At 34.0% G+C, this 27,399-nt stretch overlaps 1 protein-coding gene and 1 long non-coding RNA gene across 2 annotated transcripts; one reads left to right on the top strand and one right to left on the bottom strand.

Moving 5' to 3' along the window:
- Positions 1-303: 303 nt before the first annotated feature.
- On the bottom strand, positions 304-5,074 carry LOC140013911 (uncharacterized). Its single transcript, XR_011820761.1, has 2 exons — positions 4,620-5,074; positions 304-1,148 (listed from the first exon to the last, which is right to left on the bottom strand). It is a non-coding gene; the product is annotated as an uncharacterized lncRNA (long non-coding RNA).
- Positions 5,075-6,504: 1,430 nt separating this feature from the next.
- On the top strand, positions 6,505-27,018 carry LOC113706004 (uncharacterized). The gene is given in 8 exon segments (XM_072062732.1): positions 6,505-6,671; positions 6,755-6,865; positions 6,934-6,976; positions 7,258-7,299; positions 7,398-7,673; positions 8,099-8,201; positions 26,564-26,657; positions 26,757-27,018. Coding segments are annotated over 8 exon segments (1,098 nt in total).
- Positions 27,019-27,399: the final 381 nt, after the last annotated feature.

Below are 27,399 nucleotides of genomic sequence, written 5' to 3'. Positions count from 1 at the left end.
CAACCATAAACTCATTTACTTCTATGAAATTATTATAAAACAAGCCACAAAGGTGCACCTCTACTTTCGTGAGTGTACTTCCTAAATTTAACATTTTCATGAACTAGTGTCAAATTTTAATTTTCATTGCAAATCTAACACCTTGAGATTATCACAATCAATGGCCGATTAATCATGATTTTGAGAACAAAAGTGCTAAATAATTCAATCAATATAATAACCGAAAATAATCAAGAAACCAACACATAACAATCATAGATAACTCAACCAAATACCCAAGGCATAAACTTTAAAACAACATCACAAACATAATATCCAAAACTTGTATTAATAAAACTTAGAATCCAATATAAGGATAAAGAGGTGGAGAAAAGAAAAACCCTTGTCACTAGAACTTCTTGAGCCTCTCCATCTTCATCTTCATTGGCCACCTTGTTGAGCCAATACAAGAGTGGATGAACACACACTATAATATCCTACACTAAAACAAGAAAAGAAAGAGAGGAGAGCTACATTTGCTAAGGATTTGTGTCTTGTCTCAAAGGGCAAGACACAATCCCTTTTGTCTTTCTTCTTTGCTCCAAGGCTCTTTCTCTCTTTAAAACTAACTAAAACTAAAACTGCCAAAAGCTCCTTTTTAAGACTAAGGCTCCTCTATTTATAATGTCCAATTTTCTTGAATTTTCCACAAGAAACCTCTTTGTCTTGAGTCAAAATTGGGAAATGGAATGACACAAAGTTGACAGAAATTGATGTCTTGGGCCCAAAAAGATACTACCAAAACGTTATAGAGGCTACAAGAAAGAAGGATGAAAAAATGTCTGCAAGTTGTGCAAATTGCGCAATTTGCAAATTTTTCCCATTCAAGTATACGACATGGTATTCGAAGTGAATTTCACTATCTGGCGCCGTATACTGCTAAACACTCTTCTTCGGAAAATTCTTTGATGAGTATTTGGCACGATTATCTGACTTCACTCCGGCAATCCGACGTCGTATATTGCTCAACACCCTTTCTCTTGCAAAACCTTCTAGCAGGTATCTGGTTTGGTATCTAACTCGAAATTCACTGTCGGAACCCGTATACTCACATCCAATCTGGTGATAACTTTTTGTAAACGGTCCTGTATTGTCCTTGCTCCTTCATCCTTACCAAAATATGATAAACATTAACAACTAAAAAGAACAAATTCACAAGTCTTCTCAATGTTAATCGAAGACATCAAATATTATCAAAATGGTCACTCACATTGTCTTAGGAGCTCAGAATTAACTGTAAATAAACTAAAACATGCATAAATTATTAGGTAAAACGGACACTTGTCACAAGCCACTTGTCAAAATGGAGACACTCATATTTCTAAGATTGTTGAATACATTCTCAGTGTTACACTATTAACCTCTTTAGAAAGGGGCAGCAGCTTGGCTCCACCTTCATAAGCCATTTCTTGAATCAATTATGCAACCTCTTGTTTATTGGCATTACACCCGTTAAAGGAAATACAGCAAATCAAGTTACTTGAATTATGGAAATGGAAGAATTTTGTAATATTGTTATTAACTCAATTTGCCATCCTTCATCAAATTAACAACTTCTAATGTTGGAGGATTAACTTTTAGTATTGAAGAATTAACACATTAACAGCTGTTGCGCCCCATTTTTCGCAATGGCGATATAAAATAAAGGTGGTTTATAAAAGATGTGATTTTACTTAAAAATAAGTGAAAAAAAAGGACCGAAGATGGGACTTAAAAAATGCGACAATTTGGGTCCAAAAATTTGGTCTAAAAAGGGTTTTCAAGAAAAAGAGGAATCGCCACTTGGTATTGAGTTTGGGTGTACCAAATCACCCCAAAATATATATATATATATATATATATATTTATAGAAGTAAAATAAAATAAAACCCTTTTTGACAACTCCAGATTTTTTAAAAACAAGAGAAAATGGGTTCGGGAATCACGGTTGATAAAAGGGAAGGCAAAGACGGAGTCTAAGGCACCCTTTTACCCTAGCCTAAGCTAGTTGCGAGGTTTAGTCAAAATTTGCCTAATCTAACCCTTAATTTTATCTTATTTGGATGTTTTCTACATGGATGCAAATCTATAAAATATCGAAAGGATCAAAATATCCATTCAAGGGTTTAATCGAACCAATCGCATTAATTGCGAAGGCCAAAATGATTCCTTGAAAGTGTCACGAGTATGCGAATGATTTAAAATGAAAGAAAATAAATTAAATTATATACATATATATAAGTGATCAAAGAAAAAGGGAATGCAACATAAAGGGTACGGAAAGTAAAAACTCATGACATAATTTTCTTATACATTGATTAATAGGGTATTTAAACTAAAAAGTTATAATCACCCATTTCCCATGTTTGAAAAATAATTATCCTAACATGAACAAACAAATGAACTAGCTTAAATGAGATGCAATTCTAAATGACATGATTGGCACCTATAGCGGGTAGGGGATAATATAATAGGGAATATCATACAAATGAGAAAAGATCCTAAAAATGAAAATATGCATGAGAATGTAGTGAATAGCACACAAAGATGAATCTAGCGCAAGACGACCTAAAGAGTCTAGCGTTGGATTAGCCTATTTCTAAAAATCCTTACTAGCATTGGACTAGCAAATAAGCGGAGGGAGAAGCCACAACTAACGTTGGACTAGTGTGGTGACGTCATGCATTAACAATTCATAGTGAAACAAATAAAGTATAAATTAAAACAAATAAACACATAAGAGCACGTAGCACATAACACGTAAACATAATATCTAGATACTAAAATCCTAAGAAAAGCGGATAAAACACATAACACATAAGCCACATAAACACGCAACCTATCTATTACATCGGGAAATCTAACTACAATCTAAAATGGGAAAGATATGATAAAATAAAATTAGTTATCATATCTATTACATTTTTGAGGTATTTAAATGTCTCTCGGATAATTATAAAAATTAACTAAGCAAATATAGTATAAGAAAATTTAAATGAACATTTAAATCCAATAAATAAAGCATATAAAAATATATAAACACATAGGAACACATAGGAGCACATAAGAACACGTAATTGACATTGAAATAATAAAAATAGGAGTACCTCCTATTTGAAGTGGTGACTAAATGGAGTCAAATTGTCCTATTTATACTCACAATGAACAAAAGAATCATGGCACCAATTTAATTGAAAAATAATAATAATAATAATAATAATAATAATAATAATAATAAAAGTACTAAATTCACACTAATATGTCAAACGTAAAGAAATTTAAGAAAATCTAAAAATTACAAGTTAAGTATATTCAAAAGTAGCATAATTAGCTATTAAAGAAAAGCAACAATCATAATAAAGAGAGTCAAAATTCATCAGGGACTGAATTGCAAAAAAAATTGAAAAACTTTTAGGGACAAAAATTATATTTTTCCAAAGTTTAGGGGTCAAAATTAAATGAAAGATAGAATTTAGGGACCAAGGTGAAATTAATTAAGGATCTAATTGAGAGAAATTAAAAGTTTTAGGGCCACAGTAAAACTACTCCAAAGATCAAGGGCTAAAGTGAAAATTCGCTAGCAGATCTTAAGAAAACAGGCCACTGGGCCATTCTCTATTTTTTTCGGGCCAAAGGCCATCCGGCCCAAACGAAAATTCAAGCCAAAATACACAGGCCAGCCCGTCATCTATCACTCAAACCCAACCAAAAATAAAGCATGGGTCTGACCTTCTAACCCAATCGAAAATAAGAACAAGCCCACTAAAAAAATAAAATTAGCCCAAACCACTTTCCTTTTTCTTTTCTTTCCTTTCCTTTCTTTTCTTTTTCTCTTTTCTTTCTTTCTTCTTCCTCCACTTCCAGCCGTTTCCTTCCCATCTTCTTCGGCCAGCTGAAGCTTCCAGCCATGGCGGCCGCCGCCGGCGCCACTGCCGATCGCCGGCGACCTCTCCGATCACCAAAATTTCTCAAAATACACTACTACACTCCATTTTTCTCGTAGATTCCATTTTCGGAGTTAGTTTTTACAAAAGATGATCCGAAAGTGGCTAAAATGTCAACATGCAGTCCAGATTTTATTTTTTTTAAACACCCAAATTTTCACCAAAAAATATATAATTTATACTACAACACTCCTTGTGATTTTTACAACCTAACTATCAACTAAAATCAATAAAAGTAACAACAGATATGACAAAATTAAACCAAAACAGTCCTAAAAATAACAAAAATCCTTCAAAACTTTTAACACTCAAAACTCCAAAAATTTTTTGAATAACCACACATTTTTAGACCTACACTAGCAAACGGTCACCTATTTGACAAGAAAAACATGTACAATGTTAAGCTTTTTAATTCATTTGTCATTTTGGCATTTTTTCAAACGGTTAATATGCATGCATGAGAAACATTTCCTTTTCCTTCATCTAGTTCATGCCATTTCCCAAATTTCAGCAATGCAACAACAACAATAAAAACCAGCGAACAAGAGAAATTAATATACAACCACAACAATAACAAATAAAAAAAACAGCAAAAGCAAGAGAAATTAGACATTGAAACATGAATTGTAATATGATAGAAAGAAAACGAGAAAATACCTCAATGTAGGTGGTAGTTCCTTGACCAAAATGTTTGATACAATTTCCACACCTTGAGCGTATCTCCCTGGCTCCTAAAGTTTCTTTCGTCTAGCCTTTTCTGTCCGTTGAGGGCTTAAGAAAAGCCAAAATGGGAGAGCTTTGTTCTTGTGTGTTTTCTAGTGTGAGTCAAAGAAAGGGCCGAGAGATGTATATTGAGAGGGAGGAAGAGTAGAGTGTTTTGTGTGTGGTCTATTGAGAGAGAGCCGAGAGCCCAGAGTTGTCTGGGAGCTAGAGTACTTCTTTTTTCTTGTTCTGGCTTGTCTTATGTCCTCTGGGAGAGAGCCGAGAGAGAGATTTTTGTAGCCAAAAGTAGAGCTTTTGTGTAGGATTTTCTCCTCTGGAAAATGTTGAGTGTTGACAGAGCTAAAAACTCATGGCCAAGAGGGAGTCAAACGGGTTTGGTTTCATTCAAAATGATGGCTTCTGCCAAATGAAAAGAAAAGTCCATGGCCATTGAGTGTGAAATGGGTTAATAGTTAATTTGGTGAAATAAAATGATTAAAATGATTTTTTGATTTTTTTTTTAGTTTTCTTTCTTTTTTTTTTAGTTTTTGTTGTTTTTTTTTTCCTAAAGCAAGCCTACAACAGTGAGAAAAATGCACATTAAAATGCAAGAAAATAAATAACTCATTAAATAGAAAATCTTGAGAAAATATTAAAAATTGACAAAATTTGGTGTTTATAATAGCACTTGAGATTTTTAAGCTATGAGGCTACATAATTTTAAACAATCATTTCCTTTTCCATCTAAGAATAGCCTCTCTCCATTAACTTTTTTCCCTCACAACTTCAGCAAATTCAGTCTTAGAGTCCATAACAATGAAAGAATGTTGGTCTAATTTGTCTATATGCAAATTATTCACCTTTGTAGTCAGTATATCAGCGCACTACAACAAAAAAGGCCTTTCCTGACACGCCTATAAGGACACTTGCTGGTTTTTGTCATTATAGCACTTCTATCATAACACTTGTTATCAATTCAATAATATATACTTTAATTTTTTTTATTTTATCTAATATAAAAATAATAATATGTCTTTAGATTCCCTATCATGACACTTGAGAAAATGTGAGATACACCAAAAAAATTAAAACATAAAACGATATCGTTTGATTTTGGCGGAAGATTCCTTTGCCAAAACACTTAGTGAAATCTCAAAACTTTCATTTTGCCGGCCAGCGAAATTTTGGTTCTTCTCATCTCTCTCACAAACTCTCTTTCTCAGCAAACTATCTCTCAAAACTCCCCCATTTTGGTTCTTCCGTCTTCCACCTTCGCCGCCACCCCACTCTCCCATTTTCAGTTGCTAACTCGGCCGCTTCTCTACCCTCCTCGTCAACAATGACACCTACACCAATAAGCCTTCGCTTTCTTTGCTAGGACAAAAAGAATAAGAAAACAAATACTCGGGCTCTTTCCTTTTTCTTCTTTCCTCTGAAACCCATCCTCATGCTTCTCCTTACTGACTAGATATTCGGGTTGAGCATGCCGAGGAGTAGAGTAGGCGAAGGTTGCTACCATCATCTCACTGGAGTCCAGCCACCACAGCGGAAATCATCACTGTAAAGTTTCCCGCACTCTTATACCTTTTTCCCCCTTAATTGTATTGTTTTCTTCTTTGTCTGCAATCATGTCGGTTATGCTTTACTTTCGTCTTGTTAATCGATTTTAAGTGACTGGAATTGATCATAGGTTTGAGTAGAGTTTTAGATTTAAAATTCAAGCTCAAGCCGTCTAAGGAATTGATGAAAAAGAAATTTCAAAACTTTTCATGCTCACTACCTGTTTGTCGAAAGATTCGAATGAAGAAAGAAGGAAATTTGCAAGGAAGCGAATAGAGAGATGAGAGTGAATAATTATTGCTATGATATGACTACTGTGAATCTCATTCTATCTTTTATTAATTCACTCCAATTTGTGCTGACAGAGAAATTTTGTGTGTTTATACATGAGAATCATACCCATGCCATGCTTGCTGAGGAAATCAAGGAGAAAACCACAGAACTGAGGTTACAATATTCTGCCATGAGATATCTTATAGATGATGGTTCATTATTTTGTGATACTTATGATGCCATCCCATGTGTAACAGACATCTCAAAGGTGAAGTGCTAGTAGGACTGAGCATGGAAGACTTGGTTAAACTCGAAAAATTGGTTGAAGCAGGGTTAAGTCGTATTGCCAAAACCAAGGTTCCTGTCATGTTATGTCATCTTTCAAGGTCTTTCAATTGTTGCATAGTGTTGACGTACTATGTTTTTTGGATTTCAGGGGTGACAAATTCATGAAAGAAATTGGTATTCTCAAGAAAAAGGCTAGTGACAAATTACCCTTATTAGTTGTTTCTATTTGGTTATCTATCAATCATTTTCTGTTATTCTGTATTTCATCACATAATAAAATGGGAAATCTTCAATTTGAGAATCTGGAGATAAAAAAGTGTTATTGGGCTTTCATAAAATTGAAGATCGTTTGTAACCCACAATAATGCTATAGGAGCAATTTACTTAAAGATTCCAATGGAATATCATTTGGCTGACTGCATTTAAATGTGTGTTCTTGGTTGGTAACTTATCTTCACAAAATGAATTGCAGGAAGCATTATTAAAGGAAGAGAATGCGAAGTTGAGACAGAAAGTGCATGACGTGACAGTTTCCCTTTTCCTTTATTTCTTTGTTTCGCCCCTCTGCATGAGCATGCTACAATCTTTTGCCTTTCTGACTGATAATTGCAGGTAGCAGGCTCATCGGAAGAGCAAACACCTCTGCTGTAGTGAGGGCTTTCATCTGAATCAGTCACCCGCTTAAGCGACCAAGCTGGAAGTTGTCCTCAGGACCTCAACGATTCAGACACATTTCTCCAGCTGGGGTATGTTTGTTTTAAGTCAAACATGGATCGGATAATTTGTTACAAGAATAAAATGAATTACATATGTGGAATATATCCAACATTTGGATCTTATATCTGGACGACATGCTGCATATCAGTTGAATGGGGGGCATCTCATTCTGTTTGGTTTTGTCACAATAGATGGCTTGTATTTAAACAAGAAGAACAAAATGAAACTAAAGTAAGGTTTCATTTTCGGAATGCATGATTCAAGGCCATGTGATCGTCTGGCAATGACGTGAAAAGAAAAGTGAACAGTTAGTAAGCTATCGCAAGGCAGTCTTTAATGCTCTTGGATTGAAGTTTTTCTTCAGTAGCATGGCAACTGCTAGCTATGTAGAGAGATTAGAGTCAGACAAATTCGAATGCACAAATTATTGTAGGTGGAAAAAAGGGGAGGTTGGAGAATTGTTGTTTGTTGTGCATTAATGATACGTTGTATGAATAGGTGTTTCCGGTTGCATAAAACAGAGTTAGCATGCATGTAAGTATCTTGGCAATCATTTGATAGAGAAACCTGTTTAACTTGGGGTTGAATTTTTGCAGCTTACCATGCCCCAACTGAATTGTAGAGAGGATGAGATTGCAGTTGCAGAAGATCGAATATATAATTTGAGCATAACTGGCTCTATGATACCCAGAAATTGTGGTTTATGCTGCATTATTTTTTAGTTTGTGCACAAGAATTTTTCAAGTTTGTACACATGAGAATCTTTTAGTTTGTGCACAAGAGAATCTTTCAAGTTTGTACTTGTTAGAGATTTGCTATATTAGTACTTGTTACTGACTTTTAGTTCAACAAATTATATTTGAGCATTGACTTTTGCTTTTAGATTACTATATGCATTCTGTTCTTTGGGATAATTTTACAAGTCCTTTGGGTTTCTGATTGACGGAATGTATAGCAGGGAGCACTACCTGCAGGTTGCTTCTATGTCAAAAAAAAAAAAAAAAAAAAGAACTCCTGGCAGTTAAAAGTGTTAGCATAGCTCAGTTAAAAAAACTCCTACTTGTTATTGACTATAGCTATCTTGACATTTTCGATTATCAAGAAAAGGGATTTTTGTTGGCAGATGAGATGCTATAACAACATAGTTTTCCTGACACATTTGAATGCTCCGAGCCTATCCCCACATTGGAAGGGACAACACTCGTCCAGGGTGTGAGGAAAGGTAAAGTGTCAGGTTAGATTCTCTATACCGTTAAAGGTCATTTTTGTTGTAGAACATTATTTGATTGAAACTATAAGGTGCATAACTGATTATTATATTGCTCATTCATTGTTCCATGAGCCAGGTCATTGTCTTATATTTTATAGCTCATTTTTCCACCTTTTATCAGGCTAAACTTAAAGGTCTACATTAAACGATGTGTTCAGAACATTAAAATCAAAACCAATAAGTAAAAGCTAAAGTATCTAATTATATAAAAAAAAACTATCTAAAATGTTAGGACTTTGAAATATCTTTACATGACAAAAGTATTCAATGCATACAAACTATAAAATTTCTTAACAGAAATCAAAATATGTCGCATTAAACACATGCTACGTTTAGGCAAGAACTCTTGACATAACAAAGAAAGAAAACATAAGAATCACAAAAAGCAATAATCTTTACTTTATTTAAATTTGCAATAATCTTCTAAGAGGTATAGAAATTTCTCAAAGCACACCCTATGATTTCATCAAAGGTAAAAATGACAAACCAAAGTTAACTAACAACTAATGGCTTCCCATAGATAGATCTAGGATTCTCATTTGTTTTGTCATTCCACTTGTCAAATATCAAATAAATATCTATAATTTTTCATATTCAACAGTTCAAGTATATAAAATGTCACCCTGATATTCAATAGGATTTGAAGTTTTGAATGGTTCCAAGGTCTCTCATGGACTTCTATATCAGCTACAAATGTGAAGTTAATAGTCGTTAAAATGCTTTCTTCACACATTAATTTGGACAAAAATTTCTCAAATGATCATTAGAAAAAAAACAATACTTACACATGATGCATTCATGTTTGAACTTCTCATACTTTACAACTATTAAGTCCCACCAGTTTACGAAATCTGAAATGTTATAGTAGATTCTCCAAACATTTAGAAATTGAGAAGTTGTTCCTGGACTATAAGTTTACAAATCAATTTCATTAGTTATTAAAAGGTTAGGATTTGTTAGAAATGAGGCAATTGCATTGAGGTAGTTACCCTGCCAAGATACAATCTAGTTACTATTAACTTTAAACTGAAATACATTATATGTATCATCACAGTCTGAACCCAAATGAAGTCAAATTTTGTGATGTCAATCTGCTGCAAGACCCCAAAAACAAATTTTGATTAATGAAATTTACATCTCGTGCAAAATTCTTACAATTAAGAGAAAAAAAAACAAAAAGAAAAAAAATGAATGTAAAAAAAAATGTAAATATGCAATCATAGGAAAACAAAAGTATAAAGGATAACTTACCAAACCACATAACCAACACCAATTTTGAAGCAGAAGGAAGAGTTAGTTATGAGAAAAGAAGTGCCAAAAGTTAGAAAAATATTTAACTTTCCCACTGCAATAACAATAAACTAATATCTTACAAATATGGGAAAAAATGAAGACTCGTTTAGATGATCCAACAAACAACATATTAAAAACTTACTATCACAGTTTAGGAAAAAGACCTTATTTTGTGTTTCTTACTGGTTACTAATGTTAATAAAAGCTAAAACTTTCCAATAGAAAACATGGGGCCTCTAATTTAATCAGTCAGCAACACAATATTTCAAAACTATAAATACATTTAAAAAAAAGGGCAAATCAAAAGCATAAATCTTAAATTTGACCTTGAGTTTTTTATACTTGCAAGAACAACACACCAATAGCCTACAGCAGAGGATTTAAATGAAAATTTCCATTTTGTAATTAGAGCCAAAAAAAAAGTAAAATTCAGTGCAGATAAAGGGAAAAGAGTTCAGTATTGAAATAAATTAATAAAGCAATATAAATGAGCAAGAGAGAAAAGGCAATTTGGTGTTTTGTACCAGGTAAAAGATGAAAAGAGCATAGGGAAAAGAAGAAACCATATCACATGGGGAGAATGAAGCAATAAAAGCAAAACACCGATGGTCTTTTCTTATCCTTCTTAAACCAAAAAAATGATCATGATTACTTGGAAAAAGGCTCAAAGGAAGTATCAAATCTATCAATGATCTCTAGGTTGATCAATGGTTTAAGATTGATCAGGTATAATGAAGATTAGAAAAAGTTGGTGCTTTCTCTAAAAAATTTAGTTGGCATTTAGTTGAAGCACATGAAAAGGAGGTTTCCAATCAATCTATTCAGCCATTCCCAATATGTAATCAAAAGTAAAATTTGAATACCCATAATCTAAGGTTGAAAATTGAGATTAGTTTATAAATCCTAATCTAAGGGCTATTCATTTACCAGCACACATAGAAAAACTTTGGGGTGTGCTCATTTATATCTTCACCATCAGTGAATTCAAAATCCCACGAATTGGAGCAGCCTTCTTGTGACGCCCCCACTTCTCCCTAAGGCGAACCAAAGGGTATCCGCGGGACGCCTGCCTAACTCTCGCCAGGACTCAAGCAATTCCATTTAAACTTATTGCCGGACCACACCATACGAGTCAATAACTTAGATACAATAAATGCGGAAGTGTTCCAGTTTAATAAAAGTCATCCGATATCCAACCCGCACATCGGGTGTTCAACAACCATCATATATCCCAAATATACATCATGCTCCAAAAGTTACATTCGGATTCCAAAATACAACCCAAAAGCCAAGACAAAGTCAAAAGTAATAGAAACCCTAAACAAAAGCGTAGCAGGAAGGTTTCTTCGATACCTCACCAAGTTCAATCCTGTTAAGGAAAACAAATCTACAGGGTGAGCAAAAACGCTCGTGAGGCCAAGAACACACATACAAGCACATTGCTCAAATAACAATTTCAATTTACAAGTCAAGCAATCATATTTTAGTAATTAACAATTTACTGGAAATATAACCAGAAACAATTCAAGGATACTGGAGCCCTCAGGAGCTATATTCCACTTGCACATTCAATAACCTCCACGAATTGACACTCCGTCAATCGGGTAGGTTTAGTCCGTAGAACTCCACTTAACCTGTCCCCTTTCACCTTACATACCCCCGTATCGAGCCCGCCTGTCATTTGTTTGTGGCGATACTACTCGAGTATGCCAAGCAAGATCTCTCACTAGGTCAAGCTTATATATCTTATGGCTCGCCAAGGCTCCTGACCAAGCCCATGCCGGCTCGAGTCCAAGGTCGGTCAATGAGATTTGGGCGTCCTCATGTGCACTTGTGTGTCGAGGAGATTCACTTCAACGACGTAGGCAACTATAGCATACCATTACATTTCATTCATTCATTCAATACATTTCAATCATTCATTCAATGCATTTCAATCATTCATTCAATACATTTCAACCATTAATATTTCATTTCTAATGAGAACGAATGTGGTAAAGTACACACTCGACTCCACTTTCAAGATTTCCAATCATTAATAACAATTAAACATGTAACAAGTTTACATACACCTGACACTCATCAAGTATTAGGTGTAAGTAAGGTCAAGGAAAGTTCAAGCGTCCACCGTGGGATCCTCTTGAAGGTCCTCGTGTGCGCCTGAGCAAATAATAGTGAATTATCATCCAAATCCCAAATATCGAGGAATAATTCGTTCACTAGTATTAATCTAGGGGATTCCGTGAAAATGAACCTCAATTACTCGTAAATCGAGGTTCGAGAGGGGTTTGATAACATTCAAAAGTATTTAAGTCTTTATCTAGGAAATCGGGGATAAAACGTTTAGATAATATCAAAAGAATAAAGAGTTCTTGAAAAACTCTATTTCCTTGAAAGTTGGAAAATTTCAGTTTTGTTATGAATCTTTGAAAAATCGTAACTCACTCGGCATAAGTCGAGAATTGAAAAACTTTATACCGTTGGAAACCTCTTAGAAAGTACTACACGTTCCTAGAAGACACTTTTCCATGAATCGAAGTGGAAAGTGCTCAAAAATGAGCTTAGAGTTGCTGTTCCAAATCACCCAGGATTGAGCCGGGGTTGGTTTTTCGCTAACTTTGAAAATTCGTCAGAATTCACTCGTTGCAAACTAGCCCTTGAAATTTATAGCTCAATTAGAGGTGCAAACAAGGTTTAGGCCAGAACAAGCGTATCGAGAATCGGAGTTTTGAGCACCAAGATATGGTAGCTCAAAGTTGGGTAAATTTCAAGACTGTTAACAAATTTCCAGATTTGGTTCCGACTTTGGACCTTTAGTTAAGTGTCAAAATGGACTTGGATTGGTACCAAATTTTGCAGTATAATACTCCTATATGAAAGGTATCTCTCTATCAAATTTCGTGGAAAAATACCTTCGGGAAGGTGGTTAACCAATCAACCAAAGTTTGAATTTACTAAGGCCAAACTGCCTTTAGCTCTCTTTCTCTCCGTTTCCAAACATTCGGCTAAGGAAAACCTCCAAGCATGGTTCATTTGTCCAAGAAAAGTCTAAAGAGTATACATGGTACATTTGGTAGGTGTTTAGCACCAAGAAATTCATTTGGTAAGGCCACAACAAGTCTCACATCTAATCTGTCCAAATCTAAGATTTTCAAGAACAAGGCAGTCACCGTATTTTGATCATAACTCACTCAATTTAACTTGGACTTGGGCATGGTTGATACTGTTAGAAAATACATTCATAGGGATAAAATTTCACAGAAGAAATTGTTTTAAGTTTCGGCATGCAACTGGCTCGAAATTAAGCCTAGAGTTGCAGCATCATCAAATCATTTCGGCAGAACGGAGAAACAGGGCAGCTGAATTCAGAAGAGTGGTGCGGTTCACACACATGAAACCAGAATGTGCATTATATACCGTTGGAAAGATGGGTATGTCTAGTTTTAAATTCCACTAACGACTTGATTTCGACGTCGGAGTACGGAGTTATGGACGAAATACGAACACTGGTCTGGTTACGACGGCAACCGTTTCCAGATTACCAGCTTTGGGAAATAAATTCTTTTGATCAACCAAAACTCAACATTTTTCAATGAAAATTTGTACACAACTTCTACAACATGTAAACAACACAATCAAGCCATTAAATCCTCAAATTTCTGCATTAAAGTGGCCGAACAAAGCAGGGGCAAAATGGTCAGATTTGGCCTTTGCACCCAACGTGAGTTTCCAGCAATTTTCCTTCAACAAACCACTAACTTAAACACTAATCCGACATTATAAACATCATCAAGCACAAAATCAGCAACAACCCAAGAGTGGGAATTCATAGAGCCCACTTTTCCAATTTCTCCAACATCAACCACAACTCATATGCAAATTCAAGCTTATAAGTGTAATTTAACATCCATAGGACAAGTTTAAGGTATTGAATCATTACATACTTTGATGGTTAGTCAAGTCAAAATTTTCGGCCCTTTGAAGCCTGAAGAAAACCGTGGAGAGCTCCTTTCTTTTGCAGCTAGATGGACTTCCCAAGTGTTGAGCTAAGTGTAGTTAAATTTTGGTTGAATTTGGTGGAGGTTTGAGCAAGATTTGGAGGTAAAATTTGCAAAATTTGAAGGTGTTTTGTTTCAGCTGTTGCTCGGCCAGAATGAGAGGAAAAAAGGGATGTTTTGATCTGATTCCTTTGCGTACAAATGAAGTTTGACGTCTAATATTTTAAGGGCACAAAAATCAACCGCAAAAGGTGCGTATACACGCGCGTTTTGTGCTCGATTCCTCTTAAGTTTGTTGCACTAGTGCACTAAACCTCTAGGGCACTTACATTCATATAAATATTATTCATTCTTAATTGTCCCAAAATAATGGTCCAAAGTCCCTCAATTAAGCGCGCACGTGAAAACACGTATTTCCAATTTAGGCGCAATAAAATGAAACTTTCGAGAAATTCTTATAACGATCGTACCACTAACTATCACTTGATTACTTAAACCTAAATTTACCTATTTTAGAACCATTGTATATGTCTCAAATTTTCGAGCTTATTGTATTCCCAATTGACTAAAGTGTTTGGACACGTTTTCACCTTTTCACTAAACAAGCTTATAAGAAAATAATTTTTGAAACGAGACACTTTAAAAATATAACGAAACTATAAAACCATGTACTTAGGTCTAATAAGGCTAGAAAATATTATTCGTGGCAAAAATCCAAATAAATAATTAATTTAGCCAAAATTAGGGATTTTAAAATAATAATTTTACGACTCCTCACGTGAATTGAGTATTAATTCCTCCATTAACTTTTCTTAATCTATTATTGATCGTTCTTAATTCTCCAATATTAATACACTCCCGATTCAAGTATAGCCTAGAAAAACGTGCACCCGTCGTTCCGGACTAAACAAATTTTCGAAAAGCGAATTTTTCAACAAAACGCTTTAAAAATATAAAGAGGTGTCATTCCATATAAATGGATTTAAAATGGTCGAAATAAATAATTCGAAAAAAATGAGTGAATAATCATTTAAATATTCCAGTAATATTCTATAAAAATAAGAAAATTTTCGGGTCCTCACACTTCTCAATTATCAACATCATCAGAACTCTCTATCAGCCCAAAATGGACAAAAAAAAATTTTTTGAAGAAAACTGGAAGAAAAAAAATGCAAAAGATACCTAGTAACAAATAAAGGTCTTTGATGGGTACCTTATGAAGTCCAACAACAGATATTCATTCCTGAAGGAAAATAAGTGACTGATAAAATTCTCTATTTGTTCAATGACTATTCACCTCAAAAAAAAGTAATATAGACTATAGGATGTAACCATCTATATAGGAAAATTAAGCCTATATTGCTCAACCAAAATAATATTGTGTAGGAAACATAATAGCTTGTAAACTAGTAAAATAAGCTTCGCAAACTTGAAACTTGTCGTGATGTCTTTCATCTATCAAACCTATAACTTATCATAGCCATTTTCTTACTTGCTTTGTAGTTTATCAATTGCACATAGCGGCACAAGCTTTACATTGATTATGTTCTGCTGAATTTCACCCAAAAACATAGTTTTACTAATAAAAATTACACTATAAGTATTAAATAGTGTTTTGCCCGTGAAGTACACGAGATCATTCTATTATTTAAACAAAACAATTACAACGACAATTAGGTTTCGTATGAGAAACTGAAACATAACATCATTATACTATTAAACAACAAAATCAACATAAAAGGAAAACAAAAAATTTTAGATTGTAAAATATATTTGGTACATGTGATAGAGAACATACAGTTTTGAAAATGTTAAAAATTAAGAACATACAGTTTTAAAATGTTAAAAATTAACTCCAAAAATCAAAACATTTGAAAACAAATCCAAAATTGGAAAATAAAAAAGAAAACTTTTAAACTACAATTTTCTTCAATTGTGCAGTATGAAAAATAATCTAACTAAAAAATAAATGTTCATTTCAAAATTAATTAAAAGACCCATATAACATTAAAAAAAAGCTAATGAGAATATGATGATAATTCTTGCCCTTTTCACTTATATATCGAAGAAACAAGTAGAAAACTAGTTTTCTTGTAATTATTTGATAAACAAGAGAAAATTACGGGATGAATTTTGTAACTTAGCACTGAACATATCTTTAAAAAAAGTCATCTATAGATTACCACTTTGCGTAAAGAATTTGAAAATTTAGTGGCACTTGAGATGTTAGATCTTGAAGAAAAATATTTGTTGAGCTAAACTTATAATAGAAGAAATTGCAAATGAAAAGTAATTTAATTATCTTGACTAGCATGTAGATCTTGCATAACTTTCAGGGCTTGAGGGTCAAAGAATGCAATGATTTATACAGTTCAAAAAACTTTAAGGATTTGATGAATTCGAGGGACTTGATGGGCATTGTAGTTCTCTCTTGCAGAATGTATCTTGTCTAGAGGAGGTTATAGCGTGTGCAGTATGTGTCTTCAATAGAGGATGGTCCACTTTATTTATGCACAAATTCTAAATTTAAGTTTTCCCAACATTATCTTATTAATTTGTAAATTAAGTCACCTTTGCTGAAGGCACAATGTTGGATCCATTGCAAGACATATTTCCAAAGGATTTCACAGTAATTAGTACCAAATATAACAAGGATTTTATTGGTGAGACTTTGGTATCCCAAATTCCAATGTCTTTATGTAACCGCCTAGACTTTTGAAATTGTGTTTAATTGGCTTCATGCCTCAATTCCAAAGGGAAGTTACTAGACTGAACAAGAAGTGCGTGCCTCATATGACCAAAGCTAGGCTGGTTTTGGAATGAACTCAGTACTTGTGTTAAAATTCTAATATAAAAATGTTATAAAAAAACACACAATTAAAGAGGGAAAGAAAATAAGTATCTATATCTATATGTATTGCAGGGAAGGTTTTAGTGAAAGTCTCCTGGATGGCTTCCAAATTTTTCCTACTTTTTTTTCTAGATTTTTCATTTATTTTAATACATAAATACAATTAAAAAGTTTGAAATAGTGTGATTTACAACTAATCCTATAACAATTCAAATTTAAAATTTAAAACTTTCTTTCCCACTTCAAATGAGTGCTTAATAAATCATTTATAGTTTGTTTTCAGACTTTTACCACTTTTTGCATCCATAAGTAAAGAAAATAAATTTGATAATTTTATTAGTACCATATTAAAATCATTCATCCCATTACAATTTTATCATTTTATCCCATTTTATTCCTTGATTAATAAAGATTGATTTGTCAAATCTAAGGAATAATGTGATTAGTCCCCTTTTTAATCATTTATATAGTAACATTTTTAATACTTCCCTTCCAGGTATATATATATATATATATATATACATAGATTTGTCAAAACATTCATATAACATATCCAAGTATAACCATTCTTTAATCATTTTATCTATTGCAAGTAAATTAATTTTTTTTAGCCTTAAACTTGTCGTATTAGATGATTATTCCAACCAATGAAATAAACATTTTGACATATAACGTCATGTAGATAATTTTTGACATGCGCAAAACTTCATCCGGATATTTTGCATATAAAAGAAAGTGCACATAGAACAAAATTTTTATATGAATTTTAAATTAATAAAAGGGGCATTTAGATGGTTGTTTTTTGAAGTGTTTATAAAAAATTTTAAAACAAATATTTGTTAAAACAATTATCCTGGGTGATCATCACAAAAAAATAGTAGTATTTCACCAAAATTATGCCCAATTACTTTTCCTTGACAACTATAATTCTTACTCTTTATTTGAAAAAAAACACTTGAGAAGTGAAATAATGAATCCTAAATAATAAAAGGAACAGAAAGATTGGAGTATAGGGTTGGAAAGGGTAAAAGAAAGGTATTGAATCTTCAATAGTAAAAGGAGTATAAATGTGACAGCCCCACCTTCCCCTAAGGCGAACCAAAGAGGTTAGCGGACTGCCTGCCCAACTCTCGCCAGGACTAACGGTGCAGTATAAAGCGATCTATCACGTTCCGAAACTTATAACGCGCGCAAACAAGGCAAAAGGGCAAAATAACCCAAAATAAAAGAAATGAAATCCGGAGTCGGCCATGAATAGTAACCGACCCGTCCGAAACCCAACCAAACATCGAAATACATATACAACATAACATTAACCACTTACAAGCCACAATGGCATTTAAAAGTGATACAAAAGTCACTACATATGTGGTTTGCCAAAACAAAAGTGAAAACGGCCCTAATGATACATTTAGGGTCCCATTTTATAAACAATACAGAAGAGACATTCATCTAGTTCATTCGGCAACCATCTATCAAGATATATTCCAAAAGTCAAATTCCTGTAAGGAAAACAAAAGGAACGGGGTGAGCTAAATGCCCAGTGAGAATACAACTCAAGCCACCAAGTTCATAGATGCATCAAGCTGAACAGTCCAATTTACCAAAAATAAGTAAAGCCACACATTAATAATGAGGATAAAAGGATACGGGTGGCTCTCAAGAGCCATTTTCCTCGTTTGAATTCTTGATCGGGTCTCATTGACTCTCCGTCAATGTTTGAAAGTAACCAACCGTAGACTTCACTTAACTTTCACTCCTTCCACCTAACATTCCTCAACCGGGCCCGAAATCCAAACGCATGCATGGTGGTATTACTCGAGTAAACCGGAATCAAGAGTCTCTCATACTACAAGATTCCATAACGTTGCCCCAAGGTCCATTAATTGGCACGACCAAACCCTCGCCGGCTCGATTCAATCAATTACCAATGGGGTTGAGCTCATGGATAATATTTGAAGTCGTGGAGACTCGTCCAAACGACATCAAGTCATGTATTTCATTTCATGTAATATTTCATAAAACATTTCATATAACATTCCAATAACATGAGAAACTACAAGTGAGAGTGATAAAGTACACTTTCACTTCAAGTAATTAACATTCAAAGCACCAAGTTCAAGTAGCAAAGCCATATAATAGCACACAAGTGAGTAGTACACTCACCAAGCTAGTACAATGTGGTTTCAAGCACTTTAGTCAAAAGAACGTTGTGCACCACCGTCACGCCCTAAAAACATGCAAACAAATACAATGAAACTCGATAATGAGTCATAAACCAAGGCCAAACATGACCCCAATAAGGTTTCATAAACATATACAAACAATAGAGGAAATCAGAAATTTTGGAAATATAACTAGCATTGGCCCGGAAAAATACAGTTTTGACGTCATTTTACGGTAATGGCACAAATTCCACTACGAGTATCGGATGAGGGTGCAAGACCCACTATATCGAAGCTAAAAGACAGGGCTACAACATCACAGAAGGTCACTCAACCCAGATTTGAGTGCAAACAGGTCAAAAATGTAAGATACTTCATCAACAACGTAAAACAGATTCACCAAAACGCGTTCTAGCGGAAATATCATAACTCAGGCTCTACATGTCCAAATCCAGAAATTCCAAAACCAAATGAAAGCTAAGAAATAGGGATAAATTTCATCAGAAGGACTCAACACTCAATTCGGAAGCAATTCCAGTCAAAACAACCCATTACAGTCGCAAATCCCAATTTCGGGTAAAACAAAACAGCAATAGTATTTTCGACTTATCTCACTCCACATAACTCCGATTGACCTGAAATTTTGTAGGCACCTTTAAAATGTCATTCCCTACAACTTTCATGTTTTGAGCTAAGGCCAATTCGGCCTCTATCTAGTACCTAAAAATTCGGACAGAATGCACCCTTAAGAACCCTAGATTTTTCAATTTTCTTCCAAAACAGAAATTGGTTGTAATTAATCACTTTTCCCACCTCCTTAAGTCATAAAAGACCATATCCAAACATCATAGATAACCACACCTTCATGTTTATATTAAAACAGAAAATTCCCCAAAAATAATAAAAAGTCATCATCTCAACCACAAATCAAGAATTAATCCATAAACTTGCATCTTCTACTTCCACTAAGCATGATTTGAGCATCAATTAAAGAAGGAGGGTGGTTCTACACAACTTACCTTTAAAACAAGAGAGAGAGAACTATGGACCACCTCAACTTTCCAAACAACTTCACACAACAACTCACAACCACCACTTGAAGGTGTTTTATGGAGTAATTTCAAATTTAACCGGTTGAAGTTGAAGATTGAGCAAGGTTGTGGACCAAAATTGTGAAGAGTTTTCTTCCCTTAAAGCTAGCAAGAAGTCGGCCAAGAAGGAGGAATAAATGGTGAGTTTTTGGTCATTTTTGGTTATTTAAGTCAATGGTAAGAAAGTCTTAAAGTAAGCCCAATCAAATGGTGACACTTGTCACCTTTAATTAAATGCTCAACTACCTTGTCTACCTTATATAAATCCACTTAACACCCTCTACTTATCTCTTAACACCCGATAAAATTAACTCCAGTACTCAAAACTTAATCTAGTTGATCGAAATTTTCCGAACTTTTCGCACTAGTGGGTCCCACGTCCGGTATCTGCTCTTATTTTCTCAAAATCGATTCGATACTAGAAAAAAATCATCTAAAAATTATATCTGCTCCTTAAAATCATCTAGAAAAATTTCTAATCACGAAAATGCAAAAAATAAATCATGAAAAAATAATAAAACCTAGAAAATGAAAATTACGGGTTCTCACAATAAAGATAGAAAAATAGGATTGGGGAGGCTAAAGTCAATGGAGCAGTGGTTGTGGGTTGTGATGAAATTATCAAATGGGTGATTTACATGGATCAAATAGATATAGTTTTATATGATTTTGGTTATCTTATCCATTTACAATCCACTACAAAATTTTATTTATTTTTTCTCCCATATTCTTTGAATAACAAAATAAGATACCATTGTAATCAACAAAAATAAGAACACGTTGCATTAATAAATAAATTTTTACCTAAAAATAAAAAAATTTACATAGAAGAACCAATAGTGGTGATCATAAGGAGTTTCAATTTTGTCGCTGCACAAGAATCTCAAAATAATTTAGGTGTGAATGCAAGAAATTAATTAACACTTAATAGGTTAATTAAAACTTTGATGGAAGTGAGGAAGGATGTAGGATAAAATTTAACAAAAATTAGAAAAATTAAAGAATAGAAAAATAATGTTACATATGCCTTTGCAAAAAGTAGAATATAATTATTGAATTTGTAGTGATTTAAATTTACTTACTAATGAATTTGAATCTATGTCTAATTTAATTAAATTTAAATAGGTAGTCCCAATCTATCTATTTAATAGCCACTTGTTAATGAGTTTTAATTAGGTTACCCATTTGAAGTTCATAAAATTGTATACCCATACTCATTTGTTGAAGAACAAGTTGAAAATTTGGCCATTATTTACAACTATATGTAGAGAGTAACAGGACAAAAGGTAAATAGGTTGCGAAATTGGATAAAAGATTGCATAATTTGATAGAAGCAGGGTAAGGTGAAGAAAAGATAGAATTTGCGGGAGAGAAAATAGTTGTAGGGATGTGGGAAGTTTGGATTAGAAAAGTGAAAAAGAGGGTAATAAAGAGTACAAGAGTGTTAATTGATAAAAGTTTATATTTATGTATTTTTAAGTACATTTTATTAGTTAATTTTGGTTTGATTATTTAGTTTTATAACTAAAATAACTAGGTTTTAGTAAAAATATACAACTTTTGTAAAAGTGACTAATATGGCATTTCTATTGATTTTAATGATAAAAACTTCATTTTCTTGCAGGTTAATGATCCAATCACCAAAGGATGTCAAATGAGGGGAAAAGGAGATAATTGGTGATGAATTCAAGTAGTAAAAAAGAGAAATGAAGTGAAAAACGTTCAAAGTGAGGAAATGCAATTCAAGACAGTTTTGACACTCTTCGGTATTTTAACTATATCTGGAGCTACACTTATCGAATTGAGCTGATCTTTATACCATTTTAAAGCTAAGAAAGAGATCTACAATTGTTATGAAGACATCGAAATCCCATTCTGCTGGTTTCATGGACAAAAAGTCAGAATACAGAAGCTGCATTCTGTGGTCGAAAATCGAAACAGGGGTTTGACTAGGTGATAGTATTTTGATCATATCTCAGGCTACAAATCTCCGATTTAGATGATTTTGGAAGCATTGAAAAGCAACTCAAAGGGCTGCAATTTTTGTGTTTTGCACAAAAGCCAGTTCGGCCTTTATCATGGAGAAAATCGCAGTTGATGCAAGGCCAAAGTGAAAACGCGAGCTGTAGGCGCGTTTTGTAGCCGAAATTCTGCAATTTTGCTTAGCCATTTCTCTTGTGTTCAGACTAATTTTCAGCTATAAGTTGCAAGGGAATTCGGTGCATATGCTTCAGAAGACAAAAGGGCAAGAAAGGTGGCTTATTTTCAAGTAAAAAACATTGGTTATTGACTATCCTAACAAAGTTGAGATTTGGAAATCAAAAGGTGAAATTTGACTTGGAAAGATGAAACTCTTGAGCAGTTTTTATGTAGAGACATTGGGAGAGGTCTGAACATCCATACGTAGCCAGATTTTCTGATAGCAAATTCTCTCTAACTAGCAAATATAGAAAAATAGGGAGATACGGGAGAAACTTGGAGTGCAAAAAATGTAGTTCCTACATCTTCTGAGTATTAGATTAGTTTTAGTGTAAACTAGTATAGTTCATCCATTCTTGTATATTGGCTAGATTAGGATGAAGAAGGAGGAGTTGAAGCTCAAGTGACATGGGTTATCTCTTCGCCAACTCTTTATCTTTTGTACTTGATTCCAAGTTTAGTTAATATACAAGTTCTGGATTTTGTGTTCAATATGTGTCTCTAAAGTTTATGCTTTGGGTTTGATTAAACTTTCTATAATTGTTAGTGTTTATTATTTGGTTATTTGATTGCTATGATTTGAGCAAGTTATTTAGCACTTTGGCTCTTTAAATCATGATTAATCTGGTACCATTGATTGTGATTATCTAAGGTGTTGATTTTGCAATGAAAATTGAGATTTAACACTAGTTCAAGAAGTGCTAAACATAGGGAGTACACTCACGAAAGTAGAGGTGCACCTATGTGATTTTTAGTGATTCATTTCATGTAATTTCACTGAAGAAATGAACTTGTAACTAATTTCATAATCATGAGAATAGGTATGGATTAGTTATAAGTATAATTGATTCACTATGAAAGTAGGATTCAAATGCATGAGGAAATTATACCATAACTAGCCTAGATGTAGTACTCAATGATCCAAATATAGCACTTGCATGAGTAGTTAGGGATACCACAATCTAAGAAGCTTTTATTTGTTATTTTGTATAATTTCAGTAGGTTAAATTTGTTATAATTCATTAATAGTCTAAATAATAGAGAAGCTTTAGTAATACCGGTAATTGTTCACTCTTCCCTGTGGGATCGACCCGATATATACCTTAAACTACTAGTTGATCTGTATACTTGTAGTGAACGAGTGTAATTCGGTTTTTTTAACTTGTACGTATATGTAAAATACCCGACAAGTTTTTGGCGCCGCTACCAAAGATAGATTTGGCAATATTGGTGTGAAGAGCAATTTTATTAGTTTAGACATATTATTAGTTATACTGTGAATGTTATTTTCTGTTATTTTAGTATTTTATAAGTGTATGTGTTTTATCACCTATTGTTCTTACTAATTTTGCTCTTAAGTTGTTTAAAGGCAATTTTAGGTAATGAGGAGGGTAGGTCAATTTGGAGGACAATGCATGAGAAATAGAAGTTTGGCAATGGATGGTTACCAAGTGCAAAACTCCTTCAATAGAGGTAACCAAGAATTTACTGAATGTATGTCTTTTGAAGATGGTTTAAGGCGCTTAAAGGCTAAATTTGATGTTATGATGCTACAAGTTCAAATGGACACAATTATGCATGAAATTGAGCAAGGGAGGAATGCTAATGCTTTTAATTCTTATCATGTGATTTGTGACTTGTGTAGAGGTTATCATGCTACTAACACATGTATGCAAGTACAAAATGTGGATTATCATGATGAATTAGAGCATTATAATCCCTGTTTTGATCGATATAGTGCTAATTGGAGCAATTCTCCTGCTTATGGTTGGAACAATCAATGTACTTATAGTGATTATTCATATTTTTATGATTACCAACCTGAAAGTATCCAATCTGAATCAAAACCATCTTGGGAGTTGGCAATAGAGAAGTTAGCTAATGCACCTCTACCTTGGGAGTTAGAAAATAAACCATTAGCTAATGATTCTAATGTATCTTGGGAGCTAGCGGTAGAAAATTTTTCTAATCAATTTGATTTAACAATAGAAAAGCTAGCAAATGCAACTTCCGACCATTTTGATAGGATTGAGGAAAGAATAGATGAATTAGCTTCTCACTTTGGTAGAATACATGAGCAATTGAATGCATTGTGTGAAGTTATTTCCTCTAATAATTTGTAAACTGATCCTAGCATGAATGGTGGGAATGTTGTATGTGAAAATGGGTTACATTTTGATGAAAATGATGAATCTCAAGTGTATTTTAGTGAGCAAATATCCATTTCACACGATAATATCTTTGGAACTAACTTTGAGCCTCAAGAGGTGAGTTTTAATGACTCATTTTTCACCCCTCTTGAGGAGTACATTGAAAGTATAGGTTCTAAGGGTAATGCTGCCTAAGATATTTCCATGGCATTTCCTTTTGTAAGTTCTCAAGTGGTGCATACTCAAGGTAATATCTATGATTCACTTGAGTTAGGTAAGCTACTTCCACCTCTTATATCATTAGAACACGTGACTCATGTGATCGAGTCACCTTTTAATGATCCACCACGTCCAAAAATGGTGGATTATTCTTTAACCAAGTCTCCTTGAAAAATGAGGTTCAATAGTCGAGCCAACGACTATAAACAAAAGCGCTTGTTGGGAGGCAACCCAATGTTTTAGTACTTTATGTTATTTTGGTATGATTTTATGTTCAAATTATATGTTTGATTTATTTTATTATTTTTCATTTGTAGATATTAAAAATGGAAGCAAAAGATGACCATATGAGGTGAAAAAAGCAAACTTTGATCAAACAACTCAAGCCCTTAATTTACGTTAAAGGTGTTTTTGATTCACTAAAAAGGGGTAAAATGCACGTTTTCAGTGTTTTACATCTACATACATTGGTAAATTTGGCAAACAAATGATCTAGGATGAATTTTGAGTGATTGGGGTACCATTTGTAATTTTGTAAAAGTTGAATTTCTGCTAAAATTCGCAGCAGAAAACGCATTTTTCACAAAAACGCGCTTCGGAGTCGCGTGTGTGCAGAATTGCGTTTTCAATTCTGCACCTAGAGAACAGAAAACGCGCCTTATAAACACGACTAAAAGTCGCGTTTTGATGGAAATCGTGTTTTCAAGCCTGGATCAAACTGAAAAACGCGACTTTCAAAACACGACAATAAGTCGCGTTTTACAACACACTCGCGTTTTCATTGCTGCAAGATTTCTAAAGGAAACACGAGTTGAAGGCGCGTTTTTAGTCGCGTTTTATGTGTCCAAACAAGAGCTTTAGAAACGCAATTTCAGCTTCATTTTTTCTTCCTCTTTGCCCAACTTCAGTCGCGTTTTTTCTTTTCTCTTCTACCCAACTCACAAATCTTCAATTTTGTTCCATAATCTTGTTAGAAAACATCAACCCAACACCTTTTGAGCATCCAATAACCTTTCTAACCGATTAAAATTCAAGAAAAACACTTTAAATTCGGTTTTTAAGGAATTGAAGGCTAGGGTTTGTGAATTCTAATTTCCTCAATTGGAGTTCAATTGGAGGTTGTTTCATAGGGTTTTTCACATTTTTAACATCACCAAACATCCTTCTACGAGATTGAGGTAAGTTTCTTCATCAAATCATTTGATTTTAGAAGTTCATATTTTTTTTTATCTGAGCTTTCTGACATCTTTTAATTTCAAAAATTTGATGATGTATATGACTATTTTTGAATTTATTCATGCTTATTAAGATTGTTTAAACATGTTTATATGTTTAAATGTAGCAATTTGTTGGTCATTATTGCTTTAAAAATTCACAATTGCTGTATTTGGAGGAAATTGGAAAATGGATTTAGGATGTTTTTAAGCCATTGGTGATTATTAATTATGGTTAAGAATGGTTAGTTGATTATGTTTGAGCATGTGCATTGTGTATAGTGAACAATTTGGTTGAATTTGTGAGTTAATTAGTTTAATTTTTGTCTAACCATGGTTATAGCTAATTGCACATTATTATTATTAATTATAGATTACTATAATCAGGATTGATGCTACTTTCACTGATTGAATTATAATTGATACATATCTTGTTTAAGTTGGTGATTTTGGGCAATTTTTAGCAGAAAATATGTTTCTTTTTGTATGATCATTGAATGATTAGAACTTGAGGAAATGTATTTGAGGCTATTTGGATTAATTCTGGATTTTTGTTGCCAAATAATGATTCATGTCCTATGTACATGTGATTAATTGAAAATTTTTTTTAGGTACTATGCCAAGGGGAAGAAGAGTGATACCGTCATCCTCTAGTAGTGATGAGAGGGAGGTGAATGCGAAAATGGAGGTGACTGAGGAGGAAATGTCATCTTCTCCTCCACCAGTTAGCTGACAACCTGGTGAGGGCACCTCTCGTGGAGCGGGAAAGTCGGTATATGACAGTGCTAGGTTCAACAATCGCAGGAATCAGGAGTGGCATGAGGAGCATGCTAATTTGGAGTTTTTGTTTGAGATGCACGTGAGCCCACCAGTTGAGATGATGTACAACATCTCGGAGGCTTTTGCTCAACATGGCTGGATTCCGATTCTCATCTTACCAAACCATTACTACCCCGACTTGGTGCGCGAGTTTTACGCCAACATTCAGAGTAAGGCGCGCCACAGTGGAGAAATGGTTGAGTCCTGGTGCGTGGAAGACGAATCGTCTTGTCACGTCAAGATTTGACCGCTATTTTGGGGTGTATGGATGACCGACGTCCAGTAGATTTGAAGAAGGAGTTTGTTCCCCCGAATAGGAGATGGGATCCATCATTGGCCATGGCCAAATTTGGTCTCGAGTACCAACCTTTTCGCTCTACAAGGAAGGAGACCATATTAGCGAATGTCTTCGAACCTCGTCATCATCTTATCATTTATATGATGGCTCACAATGTTATTCCTAAGAAGACGGGGCACACGGAGGTTCGCAAGAGCAATATCTACTTCTTGGACTACATGTTCTATAACCAGACGTCTCCATATGCTCGCATTTCGCTGCCTAACATCATCATTAGCCACATTCGGTCTACGGCGAGGCGTAAGACAACTTCTTTCAAATTATCATTTT

The sequence above is a fragment of the Coffea arabica genome, chromosome 8c (assembly GCF_036785885.1).
Source record: "Coffea arabica cultivar ET-39 chromosome 8c, Coffea Arabica ET-39 HiFi, whole genome shotgun sequence".
Lineage (NCBI taxonomy): Eukaryota > Viridiplantae > Streptophyta > Magnoliopsida > Gentianales > Rubiaceae > Coffea > Coffea arabica.
Note: the sequence above shows the minus strand (reverse complement) of the source record. Positions and strands in the feature narration are given on the sequence as shown.